This window comes from Dipodomys ordii, unplaced genomic scaffold (assembly GCF_000151885.1).
Source record: "Dipodomys ordii isolate 6190 unplaced genomic scaffold, Dord_2.0 Scaffold117, whole genome shotgun sequence".
NCBI lineage: Eukaryota > Metazoa > Chordata > Mammalia > Rodentia > Heteromyidae > Dipodomys > Dipodomys ordii.
The window spans coordinates 402,064-421,752 of record NW_012267333.1 but is presented as its reverse complement, the minus strand read 5'-3'; the positions used below and the strand labels follow the sequence as shown (position 1 = coordinate 421,752).

General features: G+C 45.7%; 2 protein-coding genes across 3 annotated transcripts in view; one reads left to right on the top strand and one right to left on the bottom strand.

Annotated features, from left to right (window-relative positions):
* Ttc9c (tetratricopeptide repeat domain 9C) overlaps window positions 1-19,689 on the top strand; it is a 28,508-nt gene that overhangs the window by 6,004 nt on the left and 2,815 nt on the right. The window contains exons 2-4 of one of the 2 annotated variants that reach the window (XM_013029233.1): window positions 4,275-4,346; window positions 15,114-15,372; window positions 19,015-19,197. In XM_013029233.1, coding sequence (XP_012884687.1) covers window positions 15,135-15,372; window positions 19,015-19,197 — 421 coding nt within the window. In that variant the 5' untranslated portion in view covers window positions 4,275-4,346; window positions 15,114-15,134. Of the gene's footprint in view, window positions 1-3,498; window positions 4,347-15,113; window positions 15,373-19,014; window positions 19,198-19,689 lie in introns of those variants that run through there. The other variant, XM_013029232.1, reaches the window with a different exon arrangement.
* Window positions 357-13,752, bottom strand: Hnrnpul2 (heterogeneous nuclear ribonucleoprotein U-like 2). Its single transcript, XM_013029225.1, has 14 exons — window positions 12,909-13,752; window positions 10,973-11,108; window positions 10,596-10,672; window positions 9,892-10,031; window positions 9,520-9,610; window positions 9,315-9,427; window positions 8,850-9,113; window positions 8,563-8,685; window positions 7,811-7,939; window positions 6,860-7,028; window positions 4,441-4,641; window positions 3,408-3,481; window positions 3,033-3,140; window positions 357-2,918 (listed from the first exon to the last, which is right to left on the bottom strand). The coding sequence occupies exons 1-14, from the start codon at window positions 13,441-13,443 to the stop codon at window positions 2,838-2,840; spliced, it is 2,241 nt and encodes a 746-aa protein (XP_012884679.1). The 5' UTR covers window positions 13,444-13,752; the 3' UTR covers window positions 357-2,837.

Genomic DNA, 19,689 nt, shown 5'->3' with positions numbered 1-19,689 from the left:
GTGCCCAGGCCCAGAGTTCAAGCCCCATGACTGACAAAAAAAAAAAAAAAAGGGTAGGTGCGACTTAAGTAGTAGAGCACCAGCTTTGAACAAAAGTGCCTAGACTGAGTTTAGCCCTAGTACCAATACCAAAAAAACAAAAACAAAAAATTAGTGCAAACATCCCAAGAATACACTCACTCCACCCCAGTCAGTGCAGCCACAGAAGGTAGAGGGAATTCAATCCAAATGGTTATTTATTCTAAAACTGGAAGCTACTGTGCCTACATTTATTTTTTTTTTTTGCCAGAATGTTGTAAAGAAAACAGGGGAGGAAAAAGTTACAGATGTAAACAATGACACAGTTACATTTTTTTAAATGGTAAACCCTTTTTTACTGGCCACTTCCAAGAATGCTTTACAGGTTGTGCAAAAAATATTGACAGGTTCCATGTGGTGTTTTTCTCACAAGCTTTTCCATCTACAACTACAACAGACATCTGATAAAACACTAAACAAGTCTAAGGAAAACAAGGCCAGAGTTCCCTCCCATTACCATAATCCACATACATTCCCTCCCCCCTGAACATTGCTTTTCCATAATAAAAACACAAGACAGAAACAAAATCCAGACATCCACTGTTGCTGCAAGTGATCTCTTGGGCTGAACCCCCAAGGATACGGCAGTTTCATTCTCTATACCTAGAAAAACAGCTTTTAGAAAAAGATGACTTTTCTGATGTCAAAACAAATAGCAAGTACTCTCCTAAACACCCCCCTCCCAAGTGGTATAAGCTTTGTCCCCCTGCCTGAGGGCAAACACCCCCATCCAAGTCATAGACAAGATGCACTTCATTGGATGAGTGAGCACATGTAGGGGGGTAGAGCAGCCTCTGAAAATTAACTTTGCTACTATAAACATAATCTTGCCCTAAGGGAATTTCTTTGGGCTCTAGTTTTCATGCTCTTGCCCTGACTCTAGGAGCAAAGCTTTCTCAAACTCCCATAATAATAATAATACTACTAAAGCTAGTGGGCTCCAGAAGGTTCAGGCCATCACTCCACTGCCACGCACAAATCCATTTTGGCACCCACACCAAGTAGGTACCAAGAGAAAACAAAACATCATTGCGAGGGATTTATCTACCAGCCCCATTCCAGCCTTGGGGTCAAAGGTACATGAGCAGAAGGGCGTGTCCCAACTGGGATGGTCAGAGGGCTGAGGGTCTGTACACCTAGAAAAGCACTGCACAGCAGGGAGAGTGGGAGAGGCAGAGAATGATTCAATCCCAGCACAAAATTTCAAACATGAACTGCCCATGTGCAGAGGTTAAAGTGAGGCATTTTCTACTAGCACAGTCCAGGGTGTTCTCTCATTTGCAAGTGCTGAGTTCATGGTGCTTTGCCCAGTACACTCTTGGTTGACATAATGCTGAGCAGAAAGATGAACTAAAACTGAAGTTGAATATTCAAAGAGCATTCCCATATCCTACCCATGTTTTTGAACTTATAGCAAGTTATAGCTGTTCTGTCAAGAGCTAGCAGGGTACTGGTAAAGCTACAAATTAAGGGATTCTAACTGAAATCTCTTGAGGAGATGCGTTTCTGGGGACACCCAGGGAAGCACCTCAAAAGGAATCTTGTTCCAAGAAGTCTGGTAGGGGTGCTCCTTGCACACGCACATGCATACAAGTTCACACATTCCTCCAAAGTTTCAGCAGCCCCACTGAGCTGCCTCCCCTCCCCCCCACCCTCCCATACTATTCACTTTCTACCTGTGTATCAAAAAAAACAGCAGGGCAGAGGCCCTCCCATACTGTATAAAATAGTTGCTATTCTCAGCACCTGGGCCTGGGAGCCCATACCACAGGATTCCCCTATATACATGTCCTGCTGCGGCGAGCAGAGTCCTGCTGCATTTCTGTGAGCTGAAACCCTGAGAATTGTTTCTTCTCTCGCACTGTAAGAGGCAGACACTCTTAACAGATGATTATTTAGAGGCCTCCCGCTTCTCTTAACTCGGAAGACAAGAGACTATAGACTGGCAAATCACAATCTTCAGACTGAGGGCTGCAATTCCACTCTCCCCTCTATAGGAATTCACTAGTAGGTACACGGAGGGGGCTAAGCTATCCTGTCCTGCAGTCCAGAACAGTCCACAGGCCCCCTTGGCCTGGGAATCCTATATAATAGAACCGCCCAACCAGAGTCTCTGTGCCTCAGCTACACAGCATCAAGGCACAGCAAAGTGGACACTGGGACACTCTGGCCTCCCAGCCCACCAGACCAGATATCCCAAGAGGGAGAGGTCGGTAAAGAAAATACAAACGGTTAGTTGGTGCATGTGATTGATAAGAGCCAATCGTTTATTTTCACTGTCCCATCACAGCGCTCCCCTATCCCACTCCTGCCTGCTCCTATCTGCTGTGGAGAGTACCCTCACGCTGCTCCCGCCCCCCACATCACTCTCCCTTACTTGGCTGCCAGTCCAGCTGCCTTAGAATATCAGAAGAGGTGACATTTTCAGTTCTTTTCCTGTCTTAACTACAGGGTACAGAACAGGCAGCCCTAAGTGCTGCTTTCTGCGCAAATGTTTTTTGATTACAAATATCTAACTAGGTTTGAAATGTTTTATAGAATAAGACAATATTCTTTTCAACAAACTTTAAAAAAAATGTACAGTTTTGTTGTTTGTTTCCACCTCCCCCCACCCCCCTGCTTGCGCACCCTCCCCCACCCCCTCCCTGGCAGCTCAGCCCCACCCCGACAGCCCCTGTTTTCCTTGGTTGTGTTTTGAGGGGTGCTTGGCACCCTCTGATATTCAGCTTCATGGCTGACAGGTGACAACAGGAGGGGCTTCACCGATACCCTTGGTAACCGTAGTAGTTCCTGTAGTATCGGTCTCTGTCCTGGGGGTGGTGGTAGTAGTAATTCTGCCACTAGAAGAAAGGGGAAACCTCATCACTTGGAGCCAGAGCTGGTTGGGGATGAAGAGATGACACTCATCCTGCTCCTACCCCCCCCCACCTCTCTCTATCCCAAGAGATACTCACCTCCCGATTGTATTGTCTGTAATAGTCTCTGTATCTGTTGTACTCGTAATCTCGTGCATAGAATCGATCGTAGTCTCCCCTGTAGCGATCATAGAAATTACGGTAGCCCTGAGAAAGGAGAGAAAGTAGTAGTAAGCATTTACAGGTTTTCAGCAGCATGACCCACAGTTGGTTGCCCCCTTCTTCAAGACACATCTTAGCTTCATATTATAAATCAGGGTAAATCTTTTTCCCAGGATATATTCTTCCAGATGAAACATTAAGTGGGCAAAACCCTAAGCCCTGAAAAAACAGCCCAGACCCCTCTGCTCCCCCAAGCCAATAGGAATGGCTATCACGGCCCAGAGGGAGGAGCAGAAGGAGAGCTGCACTCACCCCTCTGTTTCCAGACTGCCCCCAGTACTGCTGCCCGTAGGCCCGGTTGTCGTAGCCTCGGCGCTGCCCGCCCACTGGAAGAGAAATGGAGAGCACGCTCAGACAGCTGGCGTGGGGTCCTGGCTCCACAACGGAGTGGAAATCAAAAAGTTGGAGCCAAAGGCAAATCTAAGGGAATAGGAGGCCTGCTTCAACCAGGCATATACAATGTTAATTAAAGCATTGCCAGGATTTTAAAGAGTCTGAGGGGGGAGGGCAGAGGAAAAGAGACACATGAAAACCGAGCCACCTTGCTTTTGAAGTTCCCCAATCCTGTAAAACATTTAAGATGGCAAAAGGAATACATGGCAGAATTAGAAACATGAGTAAAAACTGCCATTCGTCGGATCACAGACTTTCAACCTTGGAAATAGTCTTTCTAATTCTCCATGAGGACAGAACCTTGGGATTCTAAGTACCCAGCACCTAGCTGGCAGCACTCAAAGCCCTGACTTATGGTTACATACACACATACACAAACACATTCTTAAAGGCAGTGGATACACATGGAGGGGGCAGGGGTAGCAGACAAACTAGACATTCAGGGGGAAATAATTCCACCACTAGTCTAACTTGCTTTCTAACCTCCACCCCAGCCCACAAATTACTAAATGATGCATCTCCTTTCTAGTCTCTACAGCTGAGTTTATCCAAAAGACAAAGCACCAAGAAAAGAATCAGATTTCACTGCACAAATCCTTTCAATAAAGTGGTACAGTGAAGAGGGGAGCCCCTAAGTTCACATGAAAGCTACACAGAGAAGGTGCAGCACTGCTTGCCAAGGAAACACATATTTTTGCTGAAAAATAACTCTCTTTTTTGTTGGAGGATTATGGAAGAAGCAGAATTTGTAAAGGACACAGGAAGAAAGAAGCTCCATAAAGAAGGTGCTTCCTAACTGTGAGTGATTTGACTTGGTTTTCCTGGGTCTCCCTGGGCAATACAGCACAAAGAACAAACTGAGACTGGGGGCTGGCAGATCCCCAGGACTCACCATAGCCTTGGCCTCGGCTTCGGTTCTGCCGGTTACGCTTGTTTCGGTTGTTTCTGCGGTTTGTGCGCTTCTCTGAGGGGGGCAGCAGCTTCCGGGCCTCCTCCTTGTACTTAGTGACAATGGGCTGAGCTTCTTCCTTTTCCAGCTCACCGTATGTCACCTCATCCATATAGTCGCATTTTTCAGGCAGAGAGAAATTGGCTGCAAGGGTAAGAAAGCAGTTTGTAGGTCTGGAAAATACACAGATGGGTAAGAACTCATAAATTCTGGTACTGAAAGACATTGTGTGTGTGTGGCAGGGAATGAAACCCATGGCCAGGCAAATCCACTTAGCTTTATCTCCAGCCTGTTTTTTAAATAAGACCACCTATGTCCTAGTCTCAGACTGCTGATCCTTATGCCTTAAACTTCACTGTGCTGGGATTATAGGTGTGTACCACCTTGCCGGGTGGTACTTTGCTAACACTCTACCAAAACATCACTTCCAGCTTTTTTGATAGGATTACAGGCACAAGCCACTGATACCTGGCTGCCTAAGACTTTCTAAGCCTCACCTAGTAATACACACTCACTCATACTTCAATGATCAGGTTCATCTTTTTCTTAATCCTCATTTTTCCCTAAATTGTAATCTCTGCAAACTGTAAATTTACAAGGTCTCAAGTGATCTATAATAAATTAGCAGTGATGTGAGTTAAGGTTTCTTATCAGGAAAGAAGCACTGAAAGAGGCTAAAGTAACTGAGGAATTTTTGGTGTTGTTAGTTAAGTAATAAAGCTAAGAGACTTGAGCCTACAGGCCTTTTATTCATTGATACAAGAAAAGGAAACAAGAGTGCAAGCTTCTCTTTGCCATCTAGACACAATTGCCTAGCATATTGGCCAGTCTCTGGATGTCAAGTTCATAGGCTAAATCCCAGGAGAATTTACTCCAATGGACTCTTGTGGTTCTTGGATGAATCCGAGTAGCCCTATTTTGTGAAACTATACTAAATTCCTCCTGGAGCTGGAGTATCAATTATGAATTGGCAAAATTCACTCTGTACAAATTTAGAGGATTTAGCTCATGGCTGTGTAAATGTTTCCAAGGATAGTGATTATCAGTTTTGCTTTTTTTCTTGGTCAGTTGTGAGGCTTGAACTCTGGGCCTGGGCGCTGTCCCTCAGCTCTTTAGCTCAAGGCCAGCACTCTACGACTTGAGCCACAGCACCACTTCTGGCTTTCTGGCGGTTAACTGGAGATAGAGTCTCAGAAACTTTCCTGCCCAGGCTGGCTTTGAACCATCATCCTCAAATCTCAGCCTCATAAGCATAGCTGCTTATGAGGATTATAGGCGTGAGGCCAACAGTACCTGGCTGATTCTCAGAATTTGAAGAGCCAGGGGCTCACAGAGCAGGTGGCAGCTGTAAGCTGGAGACAGCAAGGGGAAATCAGGAAGTGAAACCAAGCAAACACTTAATACTACCTTGTGCAAAAAAAAAAAAAAAATACTACCTTGTGCAGACCTTGCTACATTAGCAATTCATCAAATACCAAAAATCAAAGAAAAGACCAAGACACATTGTACTTATTGTTGAATCCTTTGCACAATACAATGACAATAATAACAAAGAAAATCTTAAGGTAAATCGAAACAGAAGAAGCCTATATGACACCAGGAATCATACTACAATATTGAGATCATTCACTGTATAATCACATTTTAATTTGAATCCTAACAATTTCCTATTCCCTGTTTTCATGGAGTATAAATAATCTACAAAGGGGGAACCTCATTTCATATGTTATTTCCCCATGTCTAGGGCAGTACTGGCCAAACATACAACATAAACACTTCTTTACTAAATAACCCAAGGAAGCTTCTTTCTCAAGTTTTAGTTATCTTGTGAGCTATCATTATTTTTGTTTTTGGAGACAATACCACTATGTAGCCGAGACTGACTTTTTATTTTGGGTCCAGTTGTGGGGCTTGAACTCTGGACCTGGGTGCTGTCCCTCAGCTCTTCAGCTCAAGGCTAGCGCTCTATCACTTGAACCACAGCGCCACTTCCGGCCTTTTTCTTTTTTTCTGCTTATGTGGTGCTGAGAATCCAACCCAGAGCCTCATGCATGCAAGGAAAAAGCGCTCTACCACTGAGCCACCTTCCCAGCCCCCGAGACTGACTTTTAACTCAAGATTCTTCTGCCTCAGTCTCCAGAATCCTGGGATTACAGGAACATACCATCACTCTACACTACTTTCCTTTTCTATATCATAATCAGAATAAGTCAAGGGATTACTGCTTTTTCATTCATTCTGCTCATTTATTTACAAGAGCTTGCATGTATTCTTCAAATTCATACTTTTAGACACAGAGAATCACTCCTGGTGCTAAGAGGACCCAGTAGGGTAACAGGAACTCTTATATAATTTATCCCACCTTTCATCTCCAGCATTATAGACTCAGGAACGTCATCTCCCTCCACTTCTTTCCTCAACTCCAGCCTTTTTTTCCAATCTTCCTCATTAGGGACAACCACCACCACTTTCCGGGAGAAAGTCTTGAACAGCAACAACTTCCGCCTTTGGCCAGAATTGTACACATTACACTAAGAACAGGAGGAATAATAGATGGTTAATAAAAATTACAGTTCATTTCCAACCAAATTGAAGGCATCACATTGGGAGTCATATATACACAATCTTCTTTATTATTTTTTCCTTGCAATGCTGGGGATCAAACCCAGGACCTTGCACATGCTAGCCAAGTGCTCTACCTCTGAGCCATACCTTTACCTGTATATGACTGATACTATCTCATTTTGCATATCCCTAGAGATTAAAGAACAAGGATTTCTCCAAGATTCCAAACTAATTAAGTGGCAGACTGGGGAATCCAAACAAACTTTTTTTTTTTGGGTCCGGTGGTGGGGCCTGAACTCTGGGCCTGGGCACTGTCCCTCAGCTCTTCAGCTCAAGGCTAATGCTCTACCACTTGAGTCACAGCGCCACTCCCGGATTTTTTCTTTTTGCTTATATGGTGCTGAGGAATGGAACCCAGGGCCTCATGCATGCAAGGCAAGTGCTCTACCACTGAGCCACCTTCCCAGACTCCCAAACTCTATCACCTCTATTACCTGTACTTATATACTCAGGTAAAAAACTAGCAAAGAGTACTTTGTGATGTTAGTAGAAACAAACTAACAAATTACAACCATCGGATGGTCATAATTAGGTAACCTGATTAGATCTTTTTATTCAGTCCTCTCTACATATGCATCCAGCTTTTGATTATGAGCCACTCTGACAGATAGAATGTCAGAAGACATTTCATTTCCATCACCTCTGGATTCTCAGTAAAACCAAGTTCCTCTGAACGTTTGAACAATACCTGATCAAGAATGAAGTTCCTCTTTGTCCGGGAAGCAATCTGGACCAGCTTACTAAGGCACTGGGAGGCTTGCTGCACTAAAAGATCTCGGCTTTTGGGGTCCATCTCTGGTTCCTCAAGTCCCTTCATCTGACAAATGTAAGGAAGAGTGTATAAATACAAGGAGTCATGCAGCAAGTTAAAAGTTCACAGGTCATTGTTGCTACTGCTGCTGCTTCTTTGAATGCCGTTTCCACCATCCATCACATCACGTCATCCTTTTCCTCAGTGCTGTGAACTTTATCTAGTTCATAGTAGTCATTTAGTAGCCATAGTAGTCATTTTCACTCTCAACCTCAATATTGTCTAGATTTTAGACTTTCAGAAATTTGACATAGTAAAGGAAAGGAAAAAAAAATCCAGGGGCTGGGAAGGTGGATTGGTGGTAGAGTGCTTGCCTTGCATGCATGAGGCCCTGGGTTTGATTCCAGAAAAAGCTGGAAGTGGCACCGTGGCTCAAATGGTAGAGCGCTTGCCTTGAGCTGAAGAGCTGAGAGACAGCACCCAGGCCCAGAGTTCAAGCCCCATGACCAACAAAAAATAAAATTAAATAAAAAAAAAATCCATTTTAAACACTCCTCTATTTATGGGACCTTTGTTCTCAGCCATTTAAAAAACTAACTCTCCACTAAAGGACAAGTCAAAGGAGCTTCCTGGAGGCCTAAGAGCAAACACTATAGCTTGTTAACTTGTTAATCCTCCCAACAACTGACCCTCATTTGGTTGAGCACAGTCTCAGCTCCCAGGACATTGTATCTTTTCTCAGGATTTTCTTTTGCATAATTCAATGCCCACTGGGTCTTTCCAGATCCAGGTAGTCCTACCATCAGAATCACCTGCAAGCAAGCAGAACCCAGGATGTAATAGAAAATGAGACATTCTTAAAAAGCCAATTTAAGAACCATCCCAGTATGGTAATGTTTTCAGAATAGACCTGGAGAACATAACCACCCACCATTCAAGAGCATGAAACTGCGCTTCTAAATTCTGTTTGGCATACCTCACACTCCTCTGTGGTCTTAGGAGGGACTGCAGTGCGCACACGCTCCTCAACAGGCACAGCATGGATGAATACAAACTCTTCTGGTGGTTGAAAGAATGGTTCCTCCTTCTGACCAAAGTTTAATTCTACAACACAATTTTTGCAGAGGACATGGGGTAGAAGTGCCCGGTCTGCCAGAGATTCCTTGTTGATACGGAATGCCACACCTAGATCTTCCCCATTTTTGGAGAAGGAAAGTTCTACTTCTTCAGTCTCAAAATTCTGTAAGGACAAAGAATAGAAGCATTTCTAGGATGAAAACAGTTTAATGATGATTAAATCCTATCGTGTTTTTAAAACTCAGAATATGGCACAACACAAGCAATGTAAATGCTTAAAGTCAGCAGTTGATGGAAAACAGTTGAATTCCTAGGGCCCATATCCACTTTTTGCTATGAATCCACACCTCTTAGGAACACTTACAGCAAAACAGCCAATGACATCATTCTCCCCAAAAGTCTGACCAAATTCCTCAAACTGTCCATTCTCTGCCTTGAGTCCTCGTCCATCAAAACCATAAGAGAATTCATCTTCACCTAGAATAGTTGGTAAATCAGTTACCTGTCAAATTCTCAACAGTAACAACATGGTAACAGACACACCTACTAAAGAAACAAATTAACTTTACCAAGTTGTGGATGGGAAAAGTCAATGGACCACCCAACTCGAAGAAGAGAAACCTCCGCGCAGCCTTCTTTCATTGGGAGGTTCTGGGCTACCTAGCCAAGTCAGAAAAAGAACTGCTAAGATTCTGATAGATTCAGGAGCAAATTCTTGTTAAAAAGCAAATTATGTTTTTTGTTTTTTTATTTTTACAGAATGAAAATAACAACACAACTCAATATGAAGGTATAACTCACTGAACCGAAACCAAAACCACAGGGGTAGATTTCTTCTACTCTTACAGTTAATGCCTTTTCCTAAACTTACATATATTAATCAACAGGAGTCCAATGTATAATTTAATGGATAAACTGAATATTTTAAATGAGCCTCTTACCTTGGCCTCAAAGCAGACTTTTCCCTTTGTTATTCCATAAGTACTCCTTGCCCCAGACCAAAGGGTGGGGAACTTCTCTGAGAAAAGTGGCTGCCCTCCATAGCGGTCTTTGCTCACTTGAAAATGGAGATCTGAGGTATCTGTTTAGAAAGAAAGATTCAATTGGTCAACCATGTGATTCCCACAATTGAAACCTGCCAACAGAGGACAAGCATACATAGTTGTCCAGAATTGACACAAAGTTTCTTAGAATTTTCAGGCCAAGAAGTTTTAATCTCCAAAATCACTGTGGTGGTGGGTTTTTGTTTTTTTTTTTTGTGGTGGTGGTGGTCCTGGGACTTGAACTCAGCCTGAGTGTTGTCCCTGAGCTGCTTTTTGCTCAAGGCTAGTACTATCACTTGAGCCATATCTCCACTTCTGGCTCTTTTGGTAGTTTATTGGTGATAAGAGTCTCACAGACTTTCTTGCCTGGACTGGCTCTGACCACTATCCTCAGATCTCAGCCTCCTGAGCATCCAGGATTACAGGTGTGAGCCTCCAGTGCCTAACTTCCAAAATCACTTTTAGGCATTACTCCAGAGGCTGAGGAAGGAGGTCAACCTGGGCTACCCGATGAGTTCTAGGCCAGCCTGGGCTACATAGTAAGACCCTGTTTCAACACCAAACAAAAACCCCTCCAAACAATCTATCTGCCTTATACATACACGTGTCCAGGTTCACAAGAGTTTGATCCTCCTCCTCATCTTTTGCCTCTTCTTCTGGAGGTGGTGGTGACTTTGAGCTATATGCAGTGGGAAAGAAAAGCAAATAGAATGTAACAAAGGCCCTTCTCTTTGGGGGCGGTATCTGCATGGCATCATGTCCATTTTAAACTACCAGTGAATTTCAAATCCCAGCAGACAGCTTCTTTCAACAAATAAAGCAATAGGAGCTTCCATGGTATATTCACTCTAAAACTTATGCCTATAAAAACCTATTCCATTTTTCAATCCACCCCTCCTTCCAGACTATCCAGTCAATACCAGGTTTACCAAAATCAGAGCAGACACTCCCTTCAAGGAAAAGGGACTGTTTCCCTCACCGGCTGTGGTAAGCCTCCTCTCGGAATTCATAGTAAGCTCGGCCATGTTCATCCTTCTCATCCCGCTGTCTCTTTACCCCCCGCCGCTCACCATCTGAGCCTGCTGGTTTTGACTTTTCACTATCTTGGTCATCTCCTACAAAAAGGAGGGAAAGAAAATCAGCAGTTTTTATACTGGAGTGTAGAATAAGCTCAGAATCAATAAAAACTAAAGGGGATCTAAGTTATGTGTCTAATCAAAACGGTCAAGTTATTTTCATTTATCCACTAAAAATTTTATTTCCAAAGGTCATTTTCTTATCAATGGCTGGAATTTTATGGGGAGGGGGGTGTTATTAGCTAATTACTCAAGCAGCAGATTAAAAACTGGGCAATTTTATATTCTAAATTTATCTACGTAAATCAGGTCAAACTTGTAGATTATCCCATTAAAATAACAAAAAATATCCCCTAGGTCTTCTGAAAACCTGCACAGGTTAACTCTTTAACTCTTATGAGATTTGGATATAAGATAGGCACTTACATTTTCTAACAATTTGCCACAACTTTGTAACACAGATGTCTCAGATTTTTAAGAGTCTGCCTTTCCTTCATTAAAATGTACAGCCATTCAATGGCTTTTACTTATACATTATGGCAAGTGAACAAAAGCGCAAGATAGCTATATTTTTATCAGGAATTTTTAAACTGAAAGTTACAAGAAAACCATTGTCACGTGAGACCTGTAAATAATCCTGCAACTCTACTGCACATAATTTGGGGCAGAAAAGTGTTGTCATATACTTAGTAACTTCTCTATAAGAAGAAAATGCCCAGGAGTTTTCCCCTAAGCTTTTCTATTTTGTGACACTAATAATTTCTTTAAAGCAGTCCCACAGGGCTTTATCCTTCCGAGTTTCTTATCTATTTAGGATACAGACAAGTCAAAAGTTATGTAATAGGATTTTTGTTCCAGGACATAAGATGCATTATAAGACTATAGTAAAACATGTTCCAACTACACCACGTTGATACTCAATAACAATGGAAAAAGCATTATAAAGATAACACAACTTACTTTCTTTAAAGACTTGGAGGTAACTCCCTTTTCCCAACCTACTCTGATTCTGTAACGGACCAGCTATACAATCAGTTTAAAAGAAAAGAGAAGATCACCAATTCTCTGGGGGCATCGTTACACACCTGCCACAAGGTTACTAACTGAACCCTCCAGAACCTCAACTCAGGAAGTCAGAATATCTGCAAAGGGAAAGGTAGCACCTATCTACTGACTCGGTGGGAAGATGAAAATTTAATCCTAGACAAGAAACTATTCTAAATGCACTAAACTAATATTTTCTCTTCTCTAGTTAACCATTAAACCCAACAAGCTCACACTAGACGCTGTTCCCTGCCGATCAAGCAAGATTAAAGTAGGACGTCCAGATTTTCTGTGTGGCTCAAGATTTGGCAATGTGCTTTTGGCAGAGCGGACTTTGCCGGACCCTGTTTATTGCTTCATACTTATTGCAGTGAGAAAGTCAACAGTCAGGTAGCCCTAAGGCCTAATCCTCCAACTGTCAGTCTAGCGGTCCCTGTAATCACCAATTTCTCAGCACATTTTTGGGTAAGATAACCAGGGCAAGCACCGGAAGAGAATACTCCACAGGTAGCTCGCATGCCAAACCATTCACTTCCACACACCGGCAGCACGGAACCAAGTTAAGCAGAGACCTCTCTCCTGCAAAGAGCCAAGCCACAGAGGCCGCCAGACCCTTTGGAAAGATGGGCAGAGAAAGAAGCGATGTTCCCTCGGGGAGTCGCATCAGCAAGCGACGGGAATCATGCACTTTGGGGCAAGAGGGAACAAGGGCTAGAACCCTGCGGTGCAGGGCGGGGTGCCGGCTCACAGGCGCACGAGGCAGGACGGAACCAGGCTCCGCTGCCAGCTCCTCACCCTGCTCCTCTGCGGCCTTGTCACCCGGTGCCTCGGATCCTGGCGTCTCGTCCCCGCTCCGTTCCTCCGGCTCGTCTTCCTCCCCCTTGCCGGTGCCTTGCTCTTCGCCACCATTTACCCCACCTGACTCGGCCGTGGCCTCGGTCGGCAGGTCGGAAGTATCGGGCTCGGGCTCGGCCTCCATGGCTGCCACCTCCGGGGGCTCCGGCGGCGGCTGCGCGGCCTGGTCCGAGGCCTGAGCAGGGGGTGGCTCCTCGTCCTCGTCCTCAAGCAGCGCCTCCTCGTCCTCCTCCTCCTCTTCGTCCTCCTCTTCGTCCCCGCCCGGGCCGCCGCCCGCCGGGGCCACAGGCCGAGGCTCCGCCTTGCAGGCCCCGCCGGGCCCGGCCCCGCCGCCACCGGCCTCGTCCTCAAGCATCTCGGCATCCAGAGCTTCCTGCAGCCGCTGAGCCAGATCCATCTTGAGGCCGCGCGAATCCAGGCCGCGCCGCTGCAGCTCTGACCGCAGCTCGGTCACTTTCAGCCGCTTCACCTCCATCGCCGCCGCCGCCTCCTCCGCCTCCCGCCGCCTCCTCCCCTGCGAACCGTCGACCGAGTCCGACCGCGCAGGCGCCGCCGCCGCCGCCCGCCTCCGCCTCACGCGCCAGTACTGAGCCCGCGCGAGCGAGTGCACGCACGGATGCAGCGGCGAAGGCCGAGATGTGCCCGCAGCGTAGTGTTTGGGTCGCTTTCCTCTTCCCTCCCCCTTTAGGCTCCGGGATCCCAAAACAACGCAACGCAGCACCGCTTTCCTTCCAGGCCCCGGGTTCCCTACCGAGGACGGGCGCGCGCAGAGGACGACGGAGTTCCCTCCCTCGCCCCACCCCTTTCGCCTCCCCGGACCAATCAGCGTCTGCAGTATTACCGCGCAGCCTCGCAGAGGTCTGACGCGGGGAAGGCTGGCGGTGGCTCAAGTGCCTCGTAGCCCGGAAACGAGTGCGCGCCCGACTTTCCGTACTTCAGCCAGGCGTTCTGCGCAGCCGCACGGAGGAGCGCCTCCCACCCTCTCACAACCAGTACTTCCGGCTCACTTTCAATTACCGCGAAATCCTAGGGCTCGCGCCATGCCCTCACTTTTCTCCGTGAATGTAGAATATTCTGGAGAATAAAAACAAAAGAAAAGCCGGATGGCACGTGTTGCAATATGAGAGCCTTCCAGTAAAGCATTTTCGTACCTACTGGAAAAGGGATCTGCAGAACCAAGAAATACAGTAACACCTGGTGGCCCCCTTTTAACATCTAAAGTTCTACCCAGCAACAGACGCCCTGATCCCGCCTTTTCGCCTTTTCATTGGCCAGCTTGAATCGTCGCCTGGCGCTCTGATTGGTCATGCGTGTTCGCCTGGGGTTTGGGTTTTTTTCCAATTGGCGAAGCGGCTGGGACTTATTTATTTATTTCGGTGGGGTGGGGAGGGGAGAGTTGTTCCGCTGGGCAGGTGGGGTCGTTTCTGGGGGATTACTTTTCTAGAGCTGCTTCTGGTTGGACGGCCTGGGCGCAATGCGCGCGACCCTTAAGATGCCAAACTGTGGAACGTGTGACCCTTTCCTGTCCAGGCTCCGGCCCTTAAACTGAAGCCCGAGAGACTTCCGGGCTCGGGCCTGCGCGGAGGGCCCAAAACCAGAGTGCCTCTGCGGCAGACTCCGCCTCGCCTTCAGATTGAGAATACGGATCCCATTCTCCTCGGTTCCCCAGCTCACAGAAGTCGACATCAATAAATGTAATATCGAATAAGGACAAATAAAGAGCTAGGAAGCAGTAAAACCCTCCTTTGGTAGCGGTTGTACCACCGGCTTTCACTTCCGGGTCGGGGTGGGGGTGTCGCTGAGAAAAGGGGAAGCCGATTTTGCAGACCTTAGCACGGCGGCCTCTAATCATCAGTTCGGGCCTTGTTTTTCCCCCCCAAAGTCTCCTTATCCCGTGATTCCCAACTTAGTCCTTGGCTTGACTATTCCTCATCCCCTTTAACTAGTTTCCTGCACTTTTTAAGTCTGAAAATACTGTAAAGAGGAGAAGCAGGGGCTGTAGAAAAGCCCTCAAAGCTCACCTGCCCGCCCCCCCCCTTTTTTTTGAGAACGGTGATTTTCCACCTTCCTTAGCTGCCCGAGAAACAGTTATTTCAATCCCAATCCCGAGCTTCATTTGCTCTTTTCCCTTTCCGATTCTTTAAGAGCCCTGGGCCACCAAGCGTTATGGAGAAGCGCCTGCAGGAGGCTCAGCTGTACAAGGAGGAAGGGAACCAGCGCTACCGGGAAGGGAAGTACCGGGATGCCGTGAGCCGGTACCACCGAGCTCTGCTTCAGCTGCGAGGGCTAGACCCGAGTCTGCCTTCCCCGATTCCTAGTCTAGGCCCACAGGGCCCGGCTCTTACACCCGAACAAGAAAACGAACTGCACACCACCCAGACAGACTGCTACAACAATCTGGCTGGTAAGAACAGGGCTGCAGGGTGGGTAGAGAACATTAAATGTGAGCTTTGGAGAAAACAACAAACAAGATGTTCATGTCTACTACAATCCAGTTTATTCTGACGTGAATTGAAATATGTTTCTAAGCTGGGCACTTGGTTCACACCTGTAATCCTAACTACTCAAGAGATTGAGATCTGAAGATCGCAGTTCAAAGTTAGCCCAGGCAGGACAGACTGTGAGACTGTCATCTCCAGTGAACCACAAAAGAGCTCGAAGTGGGCTGGGTAGGTGGCTGAGTGGTAGAGTGCTTGCCTTGCATGCATGAGCCCCTGGGTTCGATTCCTCAGCACCACATAAGCAGAAAAAGCCGGTAGTGGTGCTGTGGCTCAAGTGGTAGAGTGCTAGCCTTGAGATAAAGATCCGAGGGACAGCCCCCCAGGCCAAAATAAATAAATAAATAAAAATTAAAACCAGTCAATCTTCAGTGCTTGAATTCCTTATTTTTTCCCCCTCCTCTAGCCGGTAATTTGAACTCAGGGCTTCACAGATGTTCTACTTACTTGCTCATCCTCAACCCTGAGCTAAGCCCATAGCCCTGCTTTTTTTTTTTTCCCCCTTGGTCTTGGGGCTTGAACTCTGGGCCTGGGTGCTGTCCCTCAATCCTCAGCTCAAGGCTAGTACTTTACCACTTGAGGCACAGTACCACTTCTGACTTTCTGAGTGGTTTATTGGAGATAAGAGTCTCACAGACTTTCCCTGCCCACGCTGGTTTTGAACCATGATCCTCAGATCTCAGTATCCTGAATAGCTAGGATTATAGGCATGAGCCACCAGCACCCGGCCATAGCCCTGCTTTTTATCTGGTTGTTTTGGAGACAGTCTTGCCGACTTTTCTACCTGAGCTAGCTAAATAGTTAGGATTACAAGCTTGAGCCACCAGCATGTGGCTCAGAGCTTGAATTTTTTACTTTTTTTTTTTTTTTTTGGTCATGGGGCTTGAACTCTGGGCCTGGGCACTGTCCCTCAGCAATTCAGCTCAAGGCTACCACTTGAGTCATAGTGCCATTTCCTGTTTTCTGGTGGTTTATTGGAGATAAGAGTCTCATGGACTTTCCAGCCTGGGCTGGCTTTGAACTGAAATTCTTAGATCTCAGTTTCCTGAGTATCTAGGATTACAGGCCTGAGTCACCGGCATCATGCAATACTGTACATTATTAAAAAATAGAATATGTACTAAGGAACTGACCAAAAAGCAAGGAAAGAAGATGCTTTACTTGGGAATATGTGTAAATATCTTGACTCTCCAGGTGGACTTGAAGGCAAGGACTATTGTGACATAGCCCTCTCCAGAATCTCTAGGAGTATTTGATAGATGTTCCATAAAGACTCACTAAATTAGCAATTTTCATTTACTGAGTGCTTATAACACAGTGAGCAGTTTATTTACAGTGTTTATTGTCATGAATGTTTTACAAAATGTGTAATGATTATTCTGATTTTTACAGATGACAAATCAGAAAATATCACAGCCTAAAACATGTTGATGGCATCTCATTATATTTAGGGAAAAAAAATCTAAACTTTAACCCTCTTCTGCAGTACCTAATTAGACCTGGCTTCTCTATACACTAAATGCTGACAAACCATATTTCCACCTCAGGTTATGTGAGCTAACAATTACTCTTGAGCTAGAATGCTCTGTTCCTTGAATGACCCTTGTTATTGAGAGCTAGATTAAAAGTCACTTGAGAGTATGTATGCATGTGTATGGTTAGACGCACTATGGCTGTCAAACCCAGGTCTCACACATGCTAAGCACTCTACTGTTTGGGGTGTGTGTGTGTGTGTGTGTGTGCACTCTACTGTTTGGGGTGTGTGTGTGTGTGTGTGTGTGTGTGTGTGTGTGTTGGTCAGTTATGGGCCTGAATTCTGGGTCTGGGCGCTGTCCCTCAGCTCAGCTCTTTAGCTCAAGGCTAGTGGTCTACCACTTGAGCCTATTTTTCTGGTGGTTAATTGGAGATAAGAATCTCATGGACTGTCCTGCTTGGGCCTCCAAAAGTAACTTTCTTAGAGAAGCCTTCAGTACCAAACAGCAGTCTGACTTCATTTACTCTCTCTCCCAACCCAGTTTTATTGTCTTCAGGTAAAACTTTCAAAATTTCATGTTTGTTGTATATTCTCCCCTTGGAGACTAGGAAGCACAATCTGTGTTAATTATCAACATGTCTTGCCTTAGCCAGGCACCAGTGGGTCATACCTAGAAACTTAGCTATTCAGAAGGCCAAGATCCAGAGAATTATGGTTTGAACCCAGCCCAGATAGAAAAGTTACCAAGACTCCCATCTCCAAGATAACTAGCAAATAGCTGGGCTGGAAGTATGGCTCAAGTGGTAGAGCACCAAGTGGAACAAGCAAGCTGAGCAAGTGCAAGCTGAGTTCAAGCCCACCTGGAGTGGGGTGGGCATGAAGATCTCTCTTGTTCCTCTCATCTTTTGCTCCTAGTTCAGTGTCTGCACATGCTCAGATTAATGCTTCATTCCTGTCAAATGAATTAATGAAAAGCTAGTAAGAGAGGTGGATTAATTGACTGCTGGGGAAATAGCTCAGTATAAACTCTATGAGCACTTGGTAGGGGTATTGGAGAAAGGAAGCACACATAAGCCCAGGCTTTTGTTCTCATCATCCCTGAACCTTGGTTCAGCTCAGAACCATGATAGAATATTTGTATGTTTAATTTTAATAGTTGTGAAATAAGGAGCATATTTCCCTGCTCTAAGATAGGAAATAATGAATTTGGATATTGCCTCTGAGCCAGGGTTTTATTTTGAGCCTTTATTAAATCATCCAAGAGGATAGTGATATATTGTCATTGAAAATGATAAGAAAGCCAGGTGCTGGTGGCTCACACCTGTAATCTTAGCTACTCAGAAGGCTGAGATCTGAGGATCACCGTTCAAAGCCAGCCCAGGCAGGAAAGTCCATGAGACTATTATCTCCAATAAACCACTAGAAAATTGGGTGTGGGGCTGTAGCTCAAGCGGTAGAATGCTGGCCTTTTGCTGAAGAGCTGAGAGATAGCATTCAGGCCCAGAGTTCAAGCCCCACAACCCACCAAAAAAAAGAAAAGAAAATGACAAGAAGCTGACATCGGTGGCTCACGCCTAAAAATCTTAGCTACTCAGGAGGCAGAGATCTCAGGAATAAGGTTCCAAGCCAGCCAGCCAGAGCTGGAAAGTCCGTGAGATTCTTATTCCAATAAACCACCAGAAAACCAGACGTAGCACTGTGGCTCAAGTGGTAGAGCACTAGTCTTGAGCAGAGAAGCTCCAGGACAGCACCCGGGCCCATGACTGACACAACTGGTAAGATGGGAGAGTTTGAAAATGTAATGAAGATGACATATATTTTCATGCTGAAGTTAGGATAATACATAGCACTATGTACACAAAAGGCAATTGGTAAATACTGAAGTAGATTTCAAGGATGTATGGCTTTTATTTACTGCTGTGTTTCCAGTACCTAATAGAGGGTGTGGCACCTAGGAGACACGTGAGTATTTGTTGAGTAAGTGAACACTGGGGATGCCCTTGAAGTGGTCTGTGGAATCTGTTACAATAAGCCTCTCCACCTTCTTCATTCAACCTTTAATTTTGTCCACTAGCCTGTCTCCTTCAGATGGAGCCAGTGAACTATGAACGAGTGAGGGAATACAGTCAGAAAGTTCTGGAACGACAGCCTGATAATGCCAAGGCCTTGTATCGAGCTGGAGTAGCCTTTTTCCATCTGCAGGACTATGACCAGGCTCGGCATTACCTCCTGGCTGCTGTGAATAGGCAGCCTAAAGGTGAGTGAGAGGGGAATTGAAGTGGTGAGGACAAATATCTGTCCTGCTCTCAACATTATGAAATGATCAAGCTGGGCACTGGTGGCTTACCCTTGTAATCCTAACTACTCAGAAGGCTGAGATCTGAGAATTTCAGTTCCAAACCAGCCCCAGCAGGAAAGTGCATGAGATTTTTTTTTGTCCATCGTGGGGCTTGAACTCTGGGCCTGGCCACTGTCCCTCAGCTCTTCAGCTCAACTGGAGCACGCTACCACTTGAACCATAGCACTCCTTCCAGTTTCCTGGTGGTTTATTGGAGATAAGAGTCTTAACAGACTTTCCTCCCAGGGCTGGCTTTAACTGCAATCCTCAGATCTCAGCCTCCTGAGTAGCTAGGATTACAGGCGTGAGCCACCAGCTCCAGGCTTTCTTGTACCCTTTTTTTTTTTTTTTGTCAGTCATGGGGCTTGAACTCTGGGCCTGGGCGCTGTCCCTCAGCTCTTCAGCTCAAGG